The sequence below is a fragment of the Dipodomys merriami genome, unplaced genomic scaffold, assembly GCF_024711535.1.
Source record: "Dipodomys merriami isolate MVZ:Mamm:240054 unplaced genomic scaffold, mDipMer1.0.p SCAF_163, whole genome shotgun sequence".
In the NCBI taxonomy this organism is placed as follows: Eukaryota; Metazoa; Chordata; class Mammalia; order Rodentia; family Heteromyidae; genus Dipodomys; species Dipodomys merriami.
The window spans coordinates 2,740,459-2,763,236 of record NW_027202971.1 but is presented as its reverse complement, the minus strand read 5'-3'; the positions used below and the strand labels follow the sequence as shown (position 1 = coordinate 2,763,236).

The following is a 22,778-nucleotide window of genomic DNA, read 5'->3' as shown; positions in this document are numbered from 1 at the left end:
AGAGTTAAGACCACAATGATGAAGGACCAGAGTGTGCAGATGCTCCTAAGGGCCAGGGACTGTTTCCCTCACTCAGAGTCTGTTCTGCAGCCTGTTTCCCACTGTCACTCAGGATAACTGAGAACCAGACAGCCAAAGATCCCACAGGACAGTGGCCACAGCCGTGTCTCACCACCGTGGCTGTGCTGGCTCATCCTCTCAGGCTCAGAGGCCCTGTCACCCAGAACAAGGCACGCCACAACTTCAGGTCATAGATAGGGTCTTGCTGCAGCTCAAGGCCCAAGGATGGAGTTTTGAGAAGGGAATACAACCCCTTTACCAACCCCAAGCCCCTTCACATGCACACAGCCAAAAACACCATGCAGCCAGAGTGGAAGGCACCCCACTCACCAGTGTGTGCCTGAGATGGACGGTGAGCAGGGGAGAACGGGACAGATTCTGGGAGAGAGCAGGCGGCGGGGACACCTCCAGGGAAATCAGGTGGCTAACCACAGAGAGCAGGCAGTCTCTGTAAAACGCTGCTTCGGAAATCCTGCCAAAGAAATGGAGACCGGTTCCAGCTGGAACTCCCTGGGAACAGGAGCTTTCTGAGGCCTGGGTCCTCGGGAGGAGCTGGGCTTTCTATCTTGCAACCTTGCTGCTCTCCATGGTGGATTTGAATCTGTCAGCTGAATTCTGCGGGTCAGTACCTTGTCTCTGAAGTCTGATACCAGAACTACAAGGTTAGATGCTGCTGGAAGAACAGAATCATCACACCAGGCTCTGGATCTCAGCACTGGGACCTCATTGCTGTGTGACCCTGGGCAGCTCACCCTGGCTGAACTTTCTTCCCTAGTTACCAAATGGTAAAAACAGGGATGGCAGCATCTGCTCCTTCCCTGATGGAAGTGCCTCAGTTTCCCTCCAGCAGGCAACCCTTCCTTACTCCATCACTGAGCTTGGAGCTGACTCCCTCTAGCTCAGAAGCAACCCTTCCTTGAGGTATGAACCAAACAGTACATCACAAGACATTGCTCAAGCCACAGTGCCACTCAGAGATGAGCACAGGACCCACAACACCCACGAAGACACAAGACTCAGGGCAGAGGGTGTCCCAAACCCACAAAGTTGGGGCAGGATGCTGAAGGACAAGGTCTCCCAGCTCAGAATCTCCTGGGGGGAGGGGTGGGGGACTGGCTGAGGAGGAAGCCCATTCCAGGGATGGATCCTGAGAGAGAGCCCCATCACAACTGAATGCTAGATCAAGCTGCTCCTGAGCTTATGTGATCCAATAAATTCTCCTTTTGTTCAATGTAGTCATTTAAACTAGATTTTCTGTTATATCCAATCTCCAGAAGCCTGCCTAATGTGCGTGGGGCTTGCCTTGTAGAATTAGAGGTGACTTTTATAGCCCTGAAAGCTCTTCAAGGCCAGAACCAAGGAGTGGGCACAAGGTGCCTGAATGAGGGATGGAAGGAGACCATGCTCAGGATCTGGGAGGACAGCACTGACCGGACCCAGGGCAAAAAAAGAGACTCCGGCCTGCCTCACTGCATCCAGTCCTGCGAGGTCAAGACTGAATCTTTGTCATAGGAACAAACTACAGGCAGCCCTCCAAGCATGGAGGATGGTCACCTGGCTACCCTTCTAGTCTGCAGATGTGGAACTGAGGCTCAAGCAGCTAATGCCACATGGTCAATCTTTGTGGGGTCTCTGCCCTGTGCTCCAGAGCCCCATATAACCTGCCTGCTCTAGGTTCTGTTGGATCCCAGTGCAGGGTCCTGCGTCTCCTCCAGGCGGCCACGGGCCGTACTCCCTCCAACTGTGAGGTGCTGGAGTTCTCTAAGCAAAGTGCTGTGCCTGTGCATGGCAGCATGGGCGCATCACTGAGGTTAGCTGCCCAGGCGACTCACCGTGTGCTGGCTGGCGGGATGCTGTGCAGGTAGTGGTGTACAGAATGGTAGAGGAGGCCCACGATGGTGGTCCAGGCTGTCGGAAAAACAGAGATCACTTCAGGACCCCGCAGGGGAGCAGCAGATTTACCTGCCAGCCATGCTCAGCATGGCTGAGCCTTAGGCCCAAGGCAGCTCCTTGGTGGAAGAAAACGAAGGACAGCAGGAACAGCGACTATAGGAGCAGCAGTGCCATGGTTGTTCCAAGGAGTGCCCAGCAGCAGACCCCAGCTTTGGGGAGAGCTGAGATGCCAGAGCCCTGAGGGCAGACGGGCACTCCATGGGCTCTTCTGGGAAGTGCCCTTTGCCAAACGTGTGGGAGGGAATACCGTCTGCACAAAGGGAACGCCCTCTGCACACACTTCTGGCCATCTTGACCCTGGAGGTGGCAGGAGGAGGCGCTCAGGCTCTCAGGTGCTGGCAGCCACCCGGCGTTCACACACTTGACAGCTGGGTCCTCCTCTGCCCTGCATTCCATCTTGAAAAGGTGAGCATGTGTCCCCTGTTCTCCCACGCCACAGGCACATGGCAGCCTGTCATCCAGGCTGCTACACACAGTGATACTTCAGACATGACTCCTGCAACTCACACGTCAACCACCATGCACCAGGCACTGCTACACACAGTTTGCTTTTTGGTCCTGTTACAGTATCAGGAGGAGGACACTGTATTTCCCAGGTACAAATGCTCAGTAATTTGCCCAAGCCATAGAGTCAGCAGTGGCTGAGCCCAGGTTCCAGCCCGAGTCAAGGCTTATCATCAGCATAGCTGCTCCCAAGCATGAAAAGTTTCTACATGTGGAGAACTCTGGGCACCCGACACATCCTGCACCCAGACGTGGAGGACCCAGCCCTCAGCAGGGCTGGTGGGGTCTCTCCCTGGGGACAGAGCACACCTGTGTCCTTACCAGGGGAGCTGGAGGCCAGCAGGCTGTCCTCCAGGTCATAGGCAGAGAGCGAGTGGAAGGAACTGGGCACTCAGGGAGGGGCAGAGCGGCCTGGCTGGCCTGGGCTCCATCCCTTGGGCAAGGACCAGGTATCCAGGTGTTGAGGCCGAGGAATTGGTCTCCACTGTTCATGGTCCAAGTGGGTAAGGCCTGTGAAGGCAGATCCACCTCTCCAGGCACTAGAGGGGACCTGCACCCCGACAGGCTCCCACCAGAGTTGCTTGTCACAGGACTTGACTTAGGTTGCCTGGTATTGGTACCTGGATCCTGAACTAACCCCTCACCTAACCATAGCACTCTATCTGGGGAGAGGAGACAGCCTGTTATCTTTGCCTGGTAGGAGCTAAGCAGACCTGGAGACACTCCAGACCCACCTGGATGCAGATTCCCAGAGCTCCATCTCGAATCCCTGTCCAGTCCATGGATGGCACAGTCAGGGCTTCCAGAGGCACCCACCCAAGCAAGGGCTTTGAGACTGGCTGTCCAGCACTCAGGGGTCCTGGCATCAGGGATCTTTAGCCCACTAGTAGCACCCCGGTATCCTTCAGAAAGTCCATTCACACTTACCTGGGCTGCGAAGGGCCTCACGGGGAATCTCGATATAGCTCTGCCCATGGGCAGGGAAGCGGTAGTGAAGGGCGCTCAGGGTCTGGGGCAGGACCCTGGCCACAGAGAAGTCTACGGGAGGAACGTTGAGGGGACCAGGTCAGAAAGCTCACAGGCCGCAGGAAACAGGCTGAAAATCACACTGGTATTTGCTTTAACCAAGTAAATTCCCTGTGGAGTGCAAGTCCCCTGAGAAAAAGTGGTAGTAAGCAGATACATGCACATGCACACACCTATGTGCATGGACATGTCAGCACAGGCATGTGCATTCAAGCACCACACATGAAGAAAGGCTCTTGCTGAAAGAATGCCCTCCCTCCTGCCCTCTGAAGTCAGCCCTCTCAATAGTCAGCCATGACGGAAGCAGGGGTGAGATGGTCATTGTGTGCACGTAGCCTCATGATGACGGAGCATATGCTAGGTGGCTGGCCAGTCCTGTCCAACCTCTGAGAGCCCATGAGGAGTAGCAAGATGAAAACATCAGGGCCTCAACTTTGGGCAGCAGGCAGACCACCATGGCATGGACCTCCTGGCCGGCAGACATCCAGTGCTGCCCTGTGGTGAGCTGCAGGTGGTGTCAGCTCCTGTATGTACCACAGAATGGTAGTGCTCACAGACGAGACTGGGAAGACTGGCCATGCCGTCATTGGAACCCGATTCTGCTATTCACCATCCACCTTTGGTTGTGGCTTCTGTTTCATTCTGAACCTAGACAGCCATGACGAGACAATCCATTCCTGTGAGGCTCACGTGTACATAACGAATAACACCTCTACCCTGATACGCGTGTGCATTTGCCTTCAGCTATGACTGTACAAGGCAATGCGATTCAGGAAAATGGTGAGGTCCACCTCAACTCTTGACTTTGGGGGCTCAAACAGCAAGAACCATAGCAGGCCAGCACCCTACACCCTCCCTGCACAGGCCCCCCAGTTGTGACACCTACCTGCCAGGGAGGAAGAGCCTGCCAGAAAGACCTGAGGCCGGGTGGAGTGCAGGTTGGAAGATACATGGCCCATGACAGTGTCGATGGTGTTGATCAGGCCTAGCACCAAAGTGTTCTCCTGCAAGCAACAGACATGAAGGGGCCATGAGGGTCCCCTCGGTCAGCAGAGAGAACAAAATCACACCTCCCACAGAAGCCACAGAAAGTGAAGTCCCAGTATCCCGCCCCCTCAGGAAGGGAGATGGAGACAGTCCCAGCATCCCACCCCACAGGCTGGGATACAGAATAGCGTCCCAGCATCCCGGCCCTCAGGCTGGGAGGTGAGTCCCAGCATCCCGGCCCTCAGGCTGGGAGGTGAGTCCCAGCATCCCGGCCCTCAGGCTGGGAGGTGAGTCCCAGCATCCCGGCCCTCAGGCTGGGAGGTGAGTCCCAGCATCCCGGCCCTCAGGCTGGGAGGTGAGTCCCAGCATCCCACCCCACAGGCTGGGAGGTGAGTCCCAGCATCCCACCCCACAGGCTGGGAGGTGAGTCCCAGCATCACCCCACAGGCTGGGAGGTGAGTCCCAGCATCACCCCACAGGCTGGGAGGTGAGTCCCAGCATCCCGGCCCTCAGGCTGGGAGGTGAGTCCCAGCATCCCGGCCCTCAGGCTGGGAGGAGAGTCCCAGCATCCAGGCCCTCAGGCTGGGAGGTGAGTCCCAGCATCCCTGCCCTCAGGCTGGGAGGTGAGTCCCAGCATCACCCCACAGGCTGGGAGGTGAGTCCCAGCATCCCGGCCCTCAGGCTGGGAGGTGAGTCCCAGCATCCCACCCCACAGGCTGGGAGGTGAGTCCCAGCATCCCACCCCACAGGCTGGGAGGTGAGTCCCAGCATCCCACCCCACAGGCTGGGAGGTGAGTCCCAGCATCCCACCCCTCAGGCTGGGAGGTGAGTCCCAGCATCCCACCCCTCAGGCTGGGAGGAGAGTCCCAGCATCCAGGCCCTCAGGCTGGGAGGTGAGTCCCAGCATCCCTGCCCTCAGGCTGGGAGGTGAGTCCCAGCATCCCACCCCACAGGCTGGGAGGTGAGTCCCAGCATCCCGGCCCTCAGGCTGGGAGGTGAGTCCCAGCATCCCGGCCCTCAGGCTGGGAGGTGAGTCCCAGCATCCCGGCCCTCAGGCTGGGAGGTGAGTCCCAGCATCCCACCCCACAGGCTGGGAGGTGAGTCCCAGCATCCCACCCCTCAGGCTGGGAGGTGAGTCCCAGCATCCCGGCCCGCAGGCTGGGAGGTGAGTCCCAGCATCCAGGCCCGCAGGCTGGGAAATGGCCATGGCCCAAGGAGCTCAGAGCAGGGACATGGGTCACACTGACCATAGTACTGCTCCACTGCTGCTGAGACAGACACTCTGAGCCCTCCAAGCCCTCGGCAAGTCCCGTCCACTTCATGAGGACAGCCAGTGGCCCTGGGCCTCCCCAGCCTTAGGACACTGGCAGTACTCTGTGAAGGGCTGGCTGGTTCAGAAGTACCACATACTGGAAGCACTGGAGACTGCATCTTCTCTGGCCTCCTCTTTCTACCCCTCTGCATCCCCAGAGAGAGAGCAGCCCTGACACTGCCCTTGGAAGATCAGGTCCCTCCAGTTTACACAGCTCTGCTGCTAGACCCTATGTCCACCTCAGGCTGACCCTTCTGGGTCCTTGGGGACAGAACAAGGAAAAGGATCTGTTCTTAGACTCCCTGTACCAGGCCCTGCTCTGCCTTCCCTGTGTCTCCTCCCACCTTTAGCCTTGCAGATGACATATCTGTCTCAGCATTCCACAGTCCCTCACCAATCCATTCTTTGGAGAACTCAATGAGCTGGAAATAGAATGCAGAGGCCAATTTTAGGCATCATCTTTAGGCAGGTGGCCTGATTTCAATCAGCCAAGCAGCTCTGCACACAAGGGTCTATGTCTCCAGCATGCATTTCAGTTGGGAACAGATACTTAATTCTCTTTAATGCACATCAGAGCCTGCCGAAGCCCATAGAGTTCCATGATTATTCATATTTTGCAGAAGATCTCCATATTTTGCATTCAAAAAAAGTTCATTTCAATGAATGCAGAAACTCATCTGTCTGAGTCCCCCACCTGCTGTCCCCTTGTGACTCCCTGGCTGTAGCCTGTGCACAGCATCCTTTTGAAATTAAAACCTTGAGGGGTAGTGCTTTCTTAAAGACAGAATCTATTTCTCAGTAATACTGTACTGACTTACATTCTAAACACTTTCTTCTGCTTCTGCCAATGTTCAACAATCTCATTTCATTTGAAGTTGTTCAAATAAGCAGCTCACCAAATGCAAATAACTCACTCAGCCTTATTAATAAAGAAGGGAATGAGACACTGCCTCTAGAGCTGGAAATCAGTCTAGAATACATGTAATGGTGAAGGGTCAGGGGCAAGAATGCTGTAACAGGTACTTCTGGTCCAGACCCTTCAGGGCCAAGGCTTGGGAATCCTGCCAGCAGCCCAACATCTTCTGTTACCCTGGCAACAGAAGATGGACAGTAGAGCCAGGGCCTGAGACACTGCATGGAGAGGAGTCTCCTCTGACCCAGGGCAGACTCCTGTGCCTGAAAAGTAGGCGTCCTCTGAGCTAGGCTGTTGCAACGTGGGACTCTGTTGTTACTGTAGTGGTCAAACCCATCCTGACTAACACACAGCATGCAGAAGATTCTAAGGAAAAATAGGCTCAGTCAGACATACGTGTGTGTGTGTGTGTGTGTGTGTGTGTGTGTGTGTGTGTGTGTGTGTGTGTGTGTGTGTGTGTGTGTGTGTGTGTGTGTGTGTGTGTGTGTGTGTGTGTGTGTGTGTGTAATGTAGATGCATATGTAAGAACTGAAACTAAACTATAAGGGATGTACACAAGACTGACTTAGTCTTAACATTTGAGGTGATTTTCATGCTACGTACTTTTTTATGATTGTCGCTTTCCAACTTCTCCATAGTTATTTACTGACATATGCTTTAAACAGGTAAAAATCAATAAGTCTTTTAGAAATAAAAGAAAATCGCTCTACCTGCTCCCTGGTTATTTTAGCTGCAGAGAACAAGAGCTTCTTGTTTTCACACTTTAATTGTAACACCATAGCATGCTCTATTTTCACTTTACTCAGAGATCTGTAAATACCAAATATGTTTCTTCAGTACTATTCAAGAATGGTACGATGTTTTAAAAGTATAATACAGAAAATGACAAAGATCAACTCCTGAAAGGAAAGAAGTCACCCCACTCCTCCCATAGGACAGGGACACATCAATGACTGATGCTACAGGGCCCTCTGCTAGGCAGAGGTCAGCTGATACCCTGGTAAAATGAGCTTGGTGTTCCAGAAGGCAGCTAGATCTGGGCAGGGCTATCATGCCACTTCTAGGAGACAGAATGGTTCCCTGGCACACACATCTTCAGATTAAACTGTTTCTTCTCTTACCTCTGATGTGTAGGTCCAGCTGGGCAGGAGAAGAACTTGGCCCACCGTTCTGAGGAAGGTCTACAGGGGAAAGTGGCCCCGGTTAGTGCACACCCTGAGGCCTCCACTTGGAACCCACCAGGCCTCTAGGGGTCAAAGGCTATGTTCTGCATACAGTGGAAAGCAATAATGGGTCACATTAGCGCATTAAAGTATCAGGCTGTATCTTATAGATGCCATCCCATTCGGTCACTGTAAAACCAGTGACCACCATGTGGTGTCATAGTAAAGCCAGCCCACTGTGAGGATGCAGCTGTGACACATTCATCTGTTTTCATAACTAGTAAGCTCAGTGCCCACAGGCCAGTGCCCCACACACCCACATCCAGTCAGGTATTCTGTCCACTTATTCTTCCCTTCCCTGACAGGAGGCCCAAGAGGGTAGGGAAGCAGCAGCATGGAGGGGTTTGTATTATGATTGAATACATATAAGGCATCAGCTGTACCATCAATGTTTAGGTCAAGGCCCTGGTCCTGTTTTTAACAAGACTAGTGATTCCTGGGCTCTGTTACCTCCGTGAGGTTCAGTGCTGTTTCTTCAGAGAGGGACTTGTTGGGTAGGCTGCGTGACACATTTTGAAGATAGCGCAGTACAATTCCAGGTCTTTCGAAGTTCTTCCTCTCCTCTGTCAGGTTGGCTATGATGGGATGGTAGGCATCTGTGGGCACCTGAAGGAAATTGGCCATGTGACCTTCTGCTGAGCACTAAAGCCAGATAAACTGTACAAGTGCGGGGTCATATACTGGAGCCATGGCTAGAATCCTAAGATAGTAATGACATGGCACACTGAGGCACAGCACTACATCCCCACAACTACGGTGATTCAGTCCATGAACTGAGTGTAGACCAGCTTAAACATGATAGCACCAGGGAGAGGCTGACAGGGATGGGGTGGGGTGGGGAGACCTGGAAAGAGACTGACAGGGATGTGGGGGTGGGAGGAGACAGGGGAGAGGCTGATGGGGATGGGGGGACTGACGAAAGGCAGATGGGGGACAGGGAGAGGCTGACAGGGATGCAGACAGAGGAGAAGCTCACAGGACACAAGAGGACTAGGACTCCAGCCCATGCAGACACTCAAGTGCATACTTGCCACTGAAGCTCTCAGGCAAAGAGAGTTCTTTGGCTACTCATGCAAGTTTGAGTGGGCAATACTTTTTCTATGAATCCTTTCCTCCAATTCCAAAAGGAAAGACAGGATGGGGGAGCTGATCAGGGAGGCACTCAGGAGGCAGCCCTGGTGGAGCTCTGCTCTGCCGCCTTCACTTTTAGGTAATGGAGGTGACTAGAGACAGTAACGAAGAGTGTCCTTTCTTCAGTCACTCTTGGCACCTAGAATCAGCCCTGAAGCTGGCTTCCCTCCAGTCATTTGTTATTTCTTCTCAGACGCTGCACTCCTAGTCTGAGAGCACTCAGGCTAAGCAAAACCTGAATGTTGGGGGGGGGGGGCGGGGAGTGGCGGGAGGAGAGAGACTGATGTGAGGCTGCTAGCCACACCTGAACACACTCCTGGCATGGACTGACATGAAGCTGCCAGCCTCACCCTGAATGTGCTCCTGGCATGGAGGGCTCCTGGGCAGATCACTGGGGGTGTGCCTGGGAAGGGCATATCTTGTCTATGTCTACCTTTCTCAGCTGCCAGGAAATGGGCAGCTTTCCTCCACTCTACTATGATGCTTCAGCCTTTCAGACTCAGACTCAAGCAAAGGAACCGGCCCACCCTGAACTGAGCCTCTGAAACCATGAGTCTAAAGCTTCCCCCCCTGGCTGTCTTCCTGCTATCTGGTCACAGAGGTGGAAAGCTGCGGACACATGAGGACAAAAGAAATCCCAGCTCACCATGGTGTAGGCTGTGGGGGTCACGAAGAAGCTCGGTGGTGTTGAAGACAAAGCATGTTTTCCTGGAACAAACCAACCATGCCTCAGCAAAGGTGCAACAGGACTGCCCTTCCTCCCCTCAGGAAGTTCTGTCCTTATTTAGAAGTTACCAGCTGGAGATATTCAGACAGCTCAAAATGTCTGGAGTAGGAATGTTGCTTGAAAGATAAGATTAATATATTAGCTAGATTAATTAACATAGCTGGAGTATGTAGATTCTCCCAGCTTAAATTATTTTCCCACTTATATTCTAAACTGTTTTGAAGGCTGGGAAGGTGGCTCAGTGGTAGAGTGCTTGCCCTGCAAGCATGAGGCTCTGGATTCGATTCCTTAGCACCACATAAGCAGAAAAAGCCAGAAGTGGCGCTGTGGCTCAAATGCTAGCCTTGAGCTGAAGAGCTCAGAGACAGTGCCCAGGCCCTATGACCAACAAAAAATAAATAAACTGTTTTGAACAGCCTTCATGCAAGTTATCATATAAAAACAATTATTAAGCCGCGTGCCAGTGGCTCACGTCTGTAATCCTAGCTACTCAGAAGGCTGAGATCTGAGGATCACGGTTCAAAGCCAGCCCAGGCAGGAAACTCCGTGAGACTCTTATTCCAATAAACCACTAGAAAACTGGAAGTGGCGCTGTGGCTCAAGTGATAGAGTGCTAGCCTTGAGCTGAAGAGTGCAGAGACAGTGCCCAAGCCCAGAGTTCAAACCCCATGACCGACCAAAAAAAAAAAAAATTATTCAAGGTATCACCAACTTTAAATAAGGACAGGAAAAGAGGCACAGACTCGCCGGAGATAAAATAAAGAGCAGTGCTTCCCCTGGGAGAGAGGAAGGGAGACTGAACCCCCAAAGAGTGGGCAGAAGAGCTCACAGATGACTTCATGTCACTATGATCTCTGAGACCAAGGTGAGGCCACGTTACTGGTCTGTCTCTTCCACCAACTTCCTAGATAATCCTCTTCATTCTTGGAAACTAACTCAAGGTTGCTTTAGGTGACCTGAGGAAATTATATCACTTCCCTTGCTGGCTTGGAAGTGGCAGGGCTTTGGGCTTGGCTGGGTGACAGGAGGGGCCGTCCTGACACTGATGGAAGAGCTTTGTTCTCTATGTCAGAGTGACATTCGCTCCAAGGGGTTAGAGAGTAGCCACAGCAAACTTACACTAACTCATGTGAGGCCACTAAATCCAGGGAAAGTAAAGTCTCCCCTGTTGGTGGTGACCACGTGAAGCCTGAGAAGCAACACTCGGCCTAGCTCAGCCCCACACTGCCCCACCCTGCAGGCAGCTGGCAGATGCAGTGAGTTCCTGGCATACACAGACGCTGTCTTCAAATTGCATGGCTCTGCGCACAGCCTTCACTTTCTCCACTTCCCTGCAGAGGAGCTGCTTCTCATCCCAGTGGCCAGGGCAGGGTGACAGATGGTCAGCACTCTGCTTTCTAAGGAAAGGCCACTCCTATGCACCTGGACAGGTCCATCAGGAAACGGCATCGGCTCCAGACGATGGGGTTAGAAGGAGGCGTCCCCTCAGACAGGGCACTCATAGCAATGCCTTCTCTGAGCATCTGCGGTCCTCTCACAGCTGCCTAAGAACAGTTTCTACAGGTTGGATTTCAGCTCCAATGTCAGCCTGTGCATAGCTGACCCAGCCCTGTCATGTTGAGCCAGCTGAGCCATGGAGAGTTGGGCTGCACACAGGACCTTCCAGAGGCCTTCTTCAGTTTTCTTCAAAAGCTTGGTCTCCAAAACCCAATCTCTGCATGAGAAAGGAGCTGATAGCTATGGACACAGCTTGAGACAGGCACAGGAATTATCTCAGGAGCTCTAAGTGTTCAGAGCCACTGTCTAACATCACCTTCCCTACATGTGGAGGGTCCAAGAGGGCCTGGGGCACAAAAGGCCTGGAGGAAAGGACCAGAAACAACTGCAACTCTTCCCAATGTCAGTAAAACAGGCACCTGCCAGGAAGTCAAATCTGTTTGTGATACAAACAACACCTTAGTCTCAAAGTGACAACTCTTGAGTCCCGGGCAACAAAAAGCAAAACATTGATACCACTTTCCCTTCTACTGGACACGATGATCCTATCCCTTCTGTGAAAGTAACTGAGTCCCATTTTCCTTGGTGAAGGCTACAGGACAGAAATGCCCAGAGCTGCCCTGGACACTGCTCCCTCTTCTGAGGCCCACATCTCCAATCACCCTTTGGGGATCCCCTCTCCTGCAATGTTTGGACCAGGCTGACCCCTGCTGTGTCCAGGGATGAGTTGGACTCAGGAATAGCTAATCAGAACCATCATATACAACCACAGGAATTAGCTGAACAAGCCAACCACACTCAGGTCCCACCCAGCTGTGGGAGGTGATGGGGAAGGGAGGCTCTGTATTTCTGCTGAGGTTGCTGAGGGGAGGATGTGACCCACGAGGGGATACAGCCATCTTGGCAGCCACAAGATCATTTAATATGGACAAAGGCAGTGTCAAGACAGACTCATAGTAGCAGAGATTGGGACATGAACCCAACCAATTCTGAAGCAAATTCTCCCCTAGACTTTTCATTGTGTGAGATAGGAAAACAGCAAAATAACAAATGGTCTTCTTGGCTGAAGTGGTTCTGACCTGGGTTTTCTCCCACCCAGTCAATAGTGGCCCAATGAGGTCAGGTCCTGACCAAGGGTGGACCAGGCTGTGGGACCTGGCTCCTACCGCATGGGTCCTAACTGCCCCTGGGTGCTAGGGCAGCTCACCAAATGTGTAAGGGGCACACATGGTAACTGTCATTTCCTGACAGACTGCTCTCTGTGTAAACAGAGAAGTGGTGAGCACAATGGTGATAGAATCATGCGTATTAATTTTAAATCCATCAAAGGCTCTCTGGCAACATGCCACGTTCCTTGCATGGTGCCAGTGGCCTGGTAATTTGTCACACTTTGTCTTTGCAACACCCCCAGGAAAGGAGGTGACGGTATATTTACCGAATTTTACAAAGGAGAAAACTATGAGCAAAGAGATAAACATTGTACAATTCTATTCGTATGGAATTGACAGAACAGGTAGGCCATGGGGCAGACAGACGGGTCTGTGGCTGCCAGAGGCTGGAAGGAGGGAAATGGCAGGTGACTGCCAAAGGGGCACAGGGTTTCCTTTGGGAGAGTCCAATGTTTTAAAACTAGATGAGGGTAGTGGCCACACTACAGATTTAATTTGCTAAATGACACTAAATTACTCACGTTTAAATGGTTGTTAATGGGATTTACTTTTTACCACAAACTTTAAAAAGTCCCATGTTTAGCACAGTAAAAGTCTGAACCTTGATCCACCTGCCCACAGCCCCTGCTCTGTACCAACCTGTAAGGGGCATCTTTGGGGCTCACAGGGCTGACCAGGGAAAATGGCTCAGGAGAGGTTTGTGGACCAAATGCACTAATGCACCCCATGTTTATTATCCAAAGCTTTCTGAAACCATCCATCACATACACCTCGAAGCCCTGTAGTACTCAGGACATTTTTAATCACAGAGTATCTCTGGTGAATTGGTGAATTTATCTTAGGGAACAGGTGTTCTGGAAAACAACTGTATTTATCAGGCTCACTATGATATAGCTCACACCTGCAGCACTGCTGGCTGTGACCAAGGAGACTGGGAAGGAGGGATGCTGAGAAGAGGGCCCCAGGACCAGCCCTCATCCCACCTCAGCCCTCCCACTCACTGGCCAGTGGCCCCGCCCACAGCCACTCGCTCACTGGCCAGTGGGCTCTGTCCACAGGCCGCCCACTCACCGACCAGTGGCCGTGTCCACAGGGCACTCACTCACTGGCCAGTGGCCCCGCCCACAGGCCGCCCACTCACTGACCAATGGCGGCTGTGAAGTACATCTCAATCTCCTCTGGAGTCAGGGCCCGTTCCCAGATGATGAACTCGTCAAAAGCTCCGTTCTCATATCGCTTGCTGTGGTCCTGCTCAGAGCCAATCACCAGGTTGACGTGGGGCTCGCCATAGGTGTGCGACACCTTCCCGCTTGGATCAGAGGTGCTCAGGGTGCCATTGACATAGACTTTCAGGCCCTCCTTGGATTTCCATGTAAACAGGATGTGAGTCCAATAGGGACCTGGAAAAGAGAGACACTTGTGAGAGCCATCGGAAGGAGTGTTGTGCCTCGGGCTCTGAGAACAGCCCTCTCTCTCAGGATGACTGGTAACTTAATGTAGGGCCTGAGGCACAAGTTTAGTCAGTTTTAGCAGTTCTTTTGCTTCCACCCTTGAATTTTCACATGCGAGTCACGAATTTAAATCCTGACAAAGGTTGATTAAAAAAAATAATAATAAGGCAAGACAAAGAGCCTCAGCCACTTAGACCATGAGTTCATTGTCAGGAACAAGACAAGGGTGCTCTCACAACTTTTCAACTTCCTACTGCCAGTCCTGGCTAATACAAGATGGCAAAAAAAAAAAAAAAAAAAGAGGAAAAATGTATACACAGGTGGAGAAAGATATAATAAGCTATCTTTGTTTGCAGATGGTATGTGACTATGTAAAAACCCTGAATACACTGACAACAACAAGAACTGAGCTAGGCAGGTCACACAAGCCTATACACAAGGCCTAAGCCAAGGAACGCCAGGAGTGGACCTCTGTATGACCATGACGTGTTAATGCAGGCCAGCGGCACCTGTGGGTGCCAACTGTGGGCAGAGGCGGAGACACACAGGATCGCTCTATTCTTTGCACTCAGTTCTGCTGTGGATTGAAAGGTCTGTTGAGAACCACAACAGCACACCGTCCAGCTGTACTGGCCAAGCCAGCAGAAGCCAAAGAGCTGCAGCAGGGAGCAGCTGAGAGTGGAAGCCTCCTTGAGGACCAGGTCTGGACGCTGACTGGCCAACTGAGGTTGGCTGCCCCATCTGGAAGGCAAACCTGCACCCACCATTCACACCAGAGGTCAAGCCCATGTACTGCCGGTCTTTTTATTTCCAAGCAAAACTGGGAAACCCCCATGCTAAAATGAAATCATAACTAATGGCTGAAACTCACCCAAAGTATTTTTAATACTACTTAGGCAATCACAGAACACGACCATAAAACCTCTGAGGTCCTGGGCCCATGGCCTGTGGTGTCGGTCTCAGCTATGGCACAGAATGGCACAAGAGCCATCTAGGCAAGTGCGGTAGGCTAGGCCAGCCCATCATGAGGAAGCCCCTCCTCTTCCAGCCTGAGAGCCATGTTCATGTATGAGAAGATCTTATACCACTCTGAGGGCAGCTTGCTGCTGCCCAAAGGGGCCCTGTTGTTTATGAGCTCTGTGTAAGAAGTTCTAATGGGCTTGCTGCAGAGAAACAGGGCAGCCCTTCTAAATAACACAGCACCCGCCACCCAGCCATTGAGGATGACCAGCAATTACATCAGGGCTTCTTACTCAGGATTGTGCAACATTCTAAATAATTTTAAGTCTCTGGAGGACACTGGGATCCTAAACAGGCCCACAGTATTATTACTCTGGATTCTGAAAATAACAAATCCCTTCAATGTACAAATGAAGAACATATTTCCCTGCAGAGATGTTTACAAAATCTCTCCATTTCCCTGCGTGAAAACCGTAGAGTTTATCTTAACACGTGTTAAAGTTCAAAAAACCTGCCAGGTGCCTCACATGATTGTCCCAAGGTGCACTGGGATGAGGCTCTTATACACACACAACTCTGACAGCAAGCAAGAGATGGTATGGGTCACAGCTGAGGTTCCAACAGTACTATGTACGGCGGAGTACAGGCGGCCGTGGGGATCCAAGAGGGCAAATCTGGAGTGTGTTAGGAGCACAGGTAGAGGCATGGCCTCAACTGCAAATGAAAGACCCAAGCACAGGTGGTAAGAACCTGACTGCACACACTGCCAGGCACAGAGGTGGGATCTAGGTAGACCATGTAATAAGTGAGTCACAACTTCCCTCCAATGAACCAGAAATAAATTTCCCAAAATACTTCAAAGGTACCTCTTTTCTACGGAGGCCTCCATCTTCAGCTTCCTCCCGCCCCTCCACCTTTGCCCAGCCCTTTCTGGTCCCCGCCTGGCCTGCCAACTGAAATCCCCCATGGCCAAGTCTCTGCCTTTTCAAAGTCCACTGTGGACCCTCCCTAGCCTTCCTTGTTTTCTCCTACACCTCAGACTCAGGCCCAGTAGATGACCTTCAAGGCCTTAATAAGGACCTGAGGACCTTCCCACCCCCATCAAGCTCAGCATCTCAGCATCTCTGCCTCTTTCCAGTGTCCCTAGTGCCACCACCACCAAGACCACCAGTCCTCAGTGCTCCTCCTCCATCACCAAGACCACCAGTCCTCAGTGCTCCTCCTCCATCACCAAGACCACCAGTCCTCAGTGCTCCTCCATCACCACCAAGACCACCAGTCCTCAGTGCTCCTCCTCCATCACCAAGACCACCAGTCCTCAGTGCTCCTCCATCACCAAGACCACCAGTCCTCAGTGCTCCTCCACCACCAAGACCACCAGTCCTCAGTGCTCCTCCACCACCGAGACCACCAGTCCTCAGTGCTCCTCCTCCACCACCAAGACCACCAGTCCTCAGTGCTCCTCCTCCATCACCGAGACCACCAGTCCTCAGTGCTCCTCCTCCATCACCGAGACCACCAGTCCTCAGTGCTCCTCCTCCACCACCAAGACCACCAGTCCTCAGTGCTCCTCCTCCATCACCGAGACCACCAGTCCTCAGTGCTCCTCCTCCATCACCGAGACCACCAGTCCTCAGTGCTCCTCCTCCATCACCAAGACCACCAGTCCTCAGTGCTCCTCCTCCTCCACCAAGACCACCAGTCCTCAGTGCTCCTCCTCCATCACCGAGACCACCAGTCCTCAGTGCTCCTCCATCACCAAGACCACCGGTCCTCAGTGCTCCTCCTCCACCAAGACCACCAGTCCTCAGTGCTCCTCCTCCATCACCAAGACCACCAGTCCTCAGTGCTCCTCCTCCACCACCAAGACAACCAGTCCTCAGTGCTCCTCCATCACCAAGACCACCAGTCCTCAGTGCTCCTCCTCCACCAAGACCACCAGTCCTCAGTGCTCCTCCACCACCACCAAGACCACCAGTCCTCAGTGCTCCTCCATCACCACCAAGACCACCAGTCCTCAGTGCTCCTCCTCCATCACCAAGACCACCAGTCCTCAGTGCTCCTCCTCCATCACCAAGACCACCAGTCCTCAGTGCTCCTCCTCCACCACCAAGACCACCAGTCCTCAGTGCTCCTCCTCCTCCACCAAGACCACCAGTCCTCAGTGCTCCTCCACCAAGACCACCAGTCCTCAGTGCTCCTCCACCACCACCAAGACCACCAGTCCTCAGTGCTCCTCCACCAAGACCACCAGTCCTCAGTGCTCCTCCTCCACCAAGACCACCAGTCCTCAGTGCTCCTCCACCACCAAGACCACCAGTCCTCAGTGCTCCTCCTCCACCAAGACCACCAGTCCTCAGTGCTCCTCCTCCAAGACCACCAGTCCTCAGTGCTCCTCCACCAAGACCACCAGTCCTCAGTGCTCCTCCTCCACCAAGACCACCGGTCCTCAGTGCTCCTCCACCACCAAGACCACCAGTCCTCAGTGCTCCTCCTCCATCACCAAGACCACCAGTCCTCAGTGCTCCTCCTCCACCAAGACCACCAGTCCTCAGTGCTCCTCCTCCATCACCAAGACCACCGGTCCTCAGTGCTCCTCCTCCACCACCAAGACAACCAGTCCTCAGTGCTCCTCCATCACCAAGACCACCAGTCCTCAGTGCTCCTCCATCACCAAGACCACCAGTCCTCAGTGCTCCTCCTCCATCACCAAGACCACCAGTCCTCAGTGCTCCTCCTCCATCACCAAGACCACCAGTCCTCAGTGCTCCTCCTCCATCACCAAGACCACCAGTCCTCAGTGCTCCTCCATCACCAAGACCACCAGTCCTCAGTGCTCCTCCTCCATCACCAAGACCACCAGTCCTCAGTGCTCCTCCTCCACCACCAAGACCACCAGTCCTCAGTGCTCCTCCACCACCAAGACCACCAGTCCTCAGTGCTCCTCCTCCACCACCAAGACCACCAGTCCTCAGTGCTCCTCCACCAAGACCACCAGTCCTCAGTGCTCCTCCTCCACCACCAAGACCACCGGTCCTCAGTGCTCCTCCTCCACCACCAAGACCACCGGTCCTCAGTGCTCCTCCTCCACCAAGACCACCAGTCCTCAGTGCTCCTCCTCCATCATCAAGACCACCAGTCCTCAGTGCTCCTCCATCACCAAGACCACCGGTCCTCAGTGCTCCTCCTCCACCACCAAGACAACCAGTCCTCAGTGCTCCTCCATCACCAAGACCACCAGTCCTCAGTGCTCCTCCTCCTCCACCAAGACCACCAGTCCTCAGTGCTCCTCCTCCATCACCGAGACCACCAGTCCTCAGTGCTCCTCCTCCACCACCAAGACCACCAGTCCTCAGTGCTCCTCCTCCACCAAGACCACCAGTCCTCAGTGCTCCTCCATCACCAAGACCACCAGTCCTCAGTGCTCCTCCTCCATCACCAAGACCACCAGTCCTCAGTGCTCCTCCTCCATCACCGAGACCACCAGTCCTCAGTGCTCCTCCTCCACCAAGACCACCAGTCCTCAGTGCTCCTCCATCACCAAGACCACCAGTACTCAGTGCTCCTCCATCACCACCAAGACCACCAGTCCTGAGTGCTCCTCCTCCACCAAGACCACCAGTCCTCAGTGCTCCTCCTCCATCACCAAGACCACCAGTCCTCAGTGCTCCTCCATCAAAAAGACCACCAGTCCTCAGTGCTCCTCCTCCATCACCAAGACCACCAGTCCTCAGTGCTCCTCCATCACCAAGACCACCAGTCCTCAGTGCTCCTCCACCACCAAGACCACCAGTCCTTAGTGCTCCTCCTCCTCCACCAAGACCACCAGTCCTCAGTGCTCCTCCTCCATCACCAAGACCACCAGTCCTCAGTGCTCCTCCACCACCACCAAGACCACCAGTCCTCAGTGCTCCTCCTCCTCCACCAAGACCACCAGTCCTCAGTGCTCCAACTCCATCACCGAGACCACCAGTCCTCAGTGCTCCTCCTCCATCACCAAGACCACCAGTCCTCAGTGCTCCTCCATCACCAAGACCACCAGTCCTCAGTGCTCCTCCATCACCGAGACCACCAGTCCTCAGTGCTCCTCCTCCACCAAGACCACCAGTCCTCAGTGCTCCTCCATCACCAAGACCACCAGTCCTCAGTGCTCCTCCATCACCAAGACCACCAGTCCTCAGTGCTCCTCCTCCACCACCAAGACCACCAGTCCTCAGTGCTCCTCCTCCATCACCAAGACCACCGGTCCTCAGTGCTCCTCCATCACCAAGACCACCAGTCCTCAGTGCTCCTCCTCCACCACCAAGACCACCAGTCCTCAGTGCTCCTCCTCCTCCACCAAGACCACCAGTCCTCAGTGCTCCTCCTCCACCACCAAGACCACCAGTCCTCAGTGCTCCTCCTCCACCAAGACCACCGGTCCTCAGTGCTCCTCCTTCATCACCAAGACCACCGGTCCTCAGTGCTCCTCCTCCATCACCAAGACCACCAGTCCTCAGTGCTCCTCCATCACCAAGACCACCAGTCCTCAGTGCTCCTCCTCCACCAAGACCACCGGTCCTCAGTGCTCCTCCTCCTCCACCAAGACCACCAGTCCTCAGTGTTCCTCCTCCACCACCAAGACCACCAGTCCTCAGTGCTCCTCCTCCTCCACCAAGACCACCAGTCCTCAGTGCTCCTCCTCCACCACCAAGACCACCAGTCCTCAGTGCTCCTCCTCCACCAAGACCACCAGTCCTCAGTGCTCCTCCATCACCAAGACCACCAGTCCTCAGTGCTCCTCCTCCACCAAGACCACCAGTCCTCAGTGCTCCTCCATCACCAAGACCACCAGTCCTCAGTGCTCCTCCTCCATCACCAAGACCACCAGTCCTCAGTGCTCCTCCACCACTAAGACCACCAGTCCTCAGTGCTCCTCCACCACCAAGACCACCAGTCCTCAGTGCTCCTCCATCACCACCAAGACCACCAGTCCTCAGTGCTCCTCCACCACCACCGAGACCACCGGTGTTCTGGGTCTGCCTCTCTTCAATTACTTAGAATCCAGCAAGTTCCAGGACTCATGGATAACATTTTTACAACAGAAATTATCTGCAAGCAAGGAAGAGCAGCGCCTCCCCTAACAGCACCAGCCACGCAGCAACCACTGGTACTGTAACAAGGCCCCCTGACCAATGCCAAGATGAGGGACAACGAAAACCATGGGCCCAACTGAGACCAGGGGCCCAGAGCTATTTGGTACTATGCATCCCTTCCCATGGGCCCAGTTCTTCTACTACAGCCCCAAGTGCTTGCCTGTACAGGGAAGACGGGCTGAAATGCGTATGCTGCCTCTTCTTGCACTGCCTATGGTGTGAATGAGCCTCCTTTCTCTGATCTTTTTTTGGTATATTAGGGTGGGGCCTAACAGGATTCCCTGGAGTTTGGGTGCAAGGCCTAAACTGGTTCTCCCATTGCCCTTTGCTTGCAGGTTCTATTCCATTCCCACCTCCACTCCACAATGCACACAGCAGCTTGCAGTGAGCTCCCAGTCAGGACTGCCTGGCCCAGCTCTGAACCCCTTGTCACAGGCTTCATGCCCTCCCAGGGACACCTTGCTCATGCGCCCCCACAGGCTCCGCCGGGTCCTGCTGTCACAACACCATCAGGAGCTCTGGGCTACAGACACCACTCACCTGGCGGGCTGAAGGTAGCCTCCCATGTCATGGAGTTGTCACGCGTGTACAGCTCCACGGAGCCTTTGCCACCACTGGAGCAGACTCTGAAGCCATCAGAGATGACCTGTCCCCCATAGGCAGAGGAGACCGGTCTGGATTGCTCGCCTTGTGTTTTCCAGAAAAAGGAAAACGTGACCCCTGAGGACAGAAAGAGGTGGGTAAGCTGGTGGAAGCAGAATATGTACAAGTCACTCAGAAGAAAGAGTGCACTGAGGACTGCTGGCTCATGTCTGCCAAAGGCTCACTCAATAGCTGGTGTAGACAAAACCATGGGGCCAGTCTAGTGACTGGCTGAGGTCAGATCCCATGCAGTCCACTCCCAGGCTTGCAAATGCAAACCTTCAGCGTGGCCCTTCTTTTTCCCTGTCCAGACCCACCAAAATCTCTTTTGTGAATACATTTTACAAAGAACCATCTTGTATATATGGGTTGATAAACACTTGAAGAAAACATTTACTGCTTCATGAATTTCCTTCCGTGTCCATAAATACACTTCTACATGGTCGTTTTTATATCTTCAGTTACATCCTAACAGAGTTCATAGCTTTTTAAAACAAGCCCCTCTGCTGAGTTGTAAGATGTTCTTTAAAATTTTGAAAGAATATTTCAAATGGAACTTGAAGCTAATTTTTTTGCACATCTCAAATTATATGTCTTTAAACTAAATTCTCAGGAGGAAAGTTCTTTTCATGGGAGAAATGCACGTTTAAAGTCTGTGCTGCCCCTGGCACTTGCCTCCCACAAGTGCTAAGGCTCATAGGAGGTTCATGGGAGAAACACATTTTAAAGGCTGCGATGCCCCTGACTCCCACCTCCTGCCGATGGCTCACAGATGCTGGCCGCAACCATTTTTCTGCAGACACCATCTGCAGGCTCTTCCTGCTGGGCAAAGCAGTATGCCATGTGGATGAAGTGGTCCCTGTTAGAATGGTCAGTGCAACGAGCTGCTCCAGGTGGACCCGACCCCCAGTCTCCAGATATGGAGGGACACAAAGCCAGCCTCCCACAAGTCTGGGGCCCAGCTTCTCTCTCAGGGCCACAGGGCTCAGCTGTGTTGGCTTGTGGCCTTGTCATTACCCTGTGCATCTCTAACCACCTACCTATACTCTGCTTCCTACCTCCAGTAAGCCATACCCACCTCCCCTTCCCTCTAAGTAAGAAAAGTTTTCTTGCATATGTATTTACGTACTTGTATGACACGTATATGTACACTTGTATTAATGTATGTACATACTTCTATTACATGTATATGTACAATTGTATTAAAGTATGTATTAAAGTATAGTGATGTGTATATACACTTGTATATGTATGTGTGTATTGCATGTTTGGACACAAGTTACATGCATGTATATGTTTGTATGTACAGTTCTGTATGTATTGTGTACATGTATGTCCTCCTGTGTGTTGTATGTGTATTCGTGTGTATGTGTGAATACACTTGTGAATGATTATACATGTATGCACTTGTGCATATTGCATGTGTCCACAAAGATACATACATATCTGTATGTTGTGTGCATGTCTACCCATGTGTACATTGCATGTCTGTGTTACATACATGCACACCCACACATGTGCACTCTGCAGTAGCCTGGCCCCAAGTCAGGCTGGGGTCAGTGACCACCCATGATTCCTGGTTGAGAACAAACAGAGCTGGTGAGGATGGGGCAGGGGCAGAGGGGAAGAGGGAGAGGAGTGGGGGAGGAATCACCTGGAACCACTGAGTCTACAGAAGGCAGCTGCTACTGGTAGAGAAACTGGTGTCTCTTTGATAGCCATCCTCACTGCAGTATCTCTGAGTTAACATATTTGTTTCAAGACTTTCCAATGCCATAGCAGCTAAATGGCTCTGTATCTTTGTGTGGTCAAAGCCCCAGAGTAATTAATATAAACACGGAAACCCTGGCACAACTTTTATAACCCTGGCTTGGAACTTCTCACTCTATTGTTTTGGTAAAAGGAAACTCTCATAGAAATAGTGAGGGAAAGGGTGACATTGTCCAAAAAGAAATCCATTCATTGCCTGACTTATGTAACTGTCACCCCTGTGTACACCACCTTTATGAAAATTTTAAGAAGAAAAAGAACCTCAAGATTTTGAATGTTCTCACCACCACAAAGAAACAGTGGCAGTCTGGGTGACAG

General features: G+C 52.8%; 1 protein-coding gene across 1 annotated transcript in view; it reads right to left on the bottom strand.

The window, feature by feature from the left end:
• Adgrd1 (adhesion G protein-coupled receptor D1) overlaps window positions 1-22,778 on the bottom strand; it is a 91,884-nt gene that overhangs the window by 54,507 nt on the left and 14,599 nt on the right. Inside the window, exons 5-13 of the mRNA XM_070024784.1 lie at window positions 20,589-20,768; window positions 13,648-13,902; window positions 9,756-9,817; window positions 8,429-8,584; window positions 7,877-7,936; window positions 4,430-4,547; window positions 3,445-3,555; window positions 1,893-1,968; window positions 391-532 (exon numbers count right to left, since the gene is read on the bottom strand). Of these exons, the coding sequence (XP_069880885.1) occupies window positions 391-532; window positions 1,893-1,968; window positions 3,445-3,555; window positions 4,430-4,547; window positions 7,877-7,936; window positions 8,429-8,584; window positions 9,756-9,817; window positions 13,648-13,902; window positions 20,589-20,768 (1,160 nt within the window). The remainder of the gene's footprint in view (window positions 1-390; window positions 533-1,892; window positions 1,969-3,444; window positions 3,556-4,429; window positions 4,548-7,876; window positions 7,937-8,428; window positions 8,585-9,755; window positions 9,818-13,647; window positions 13,903-20,588; window positions 20,769-22,778) is intronic.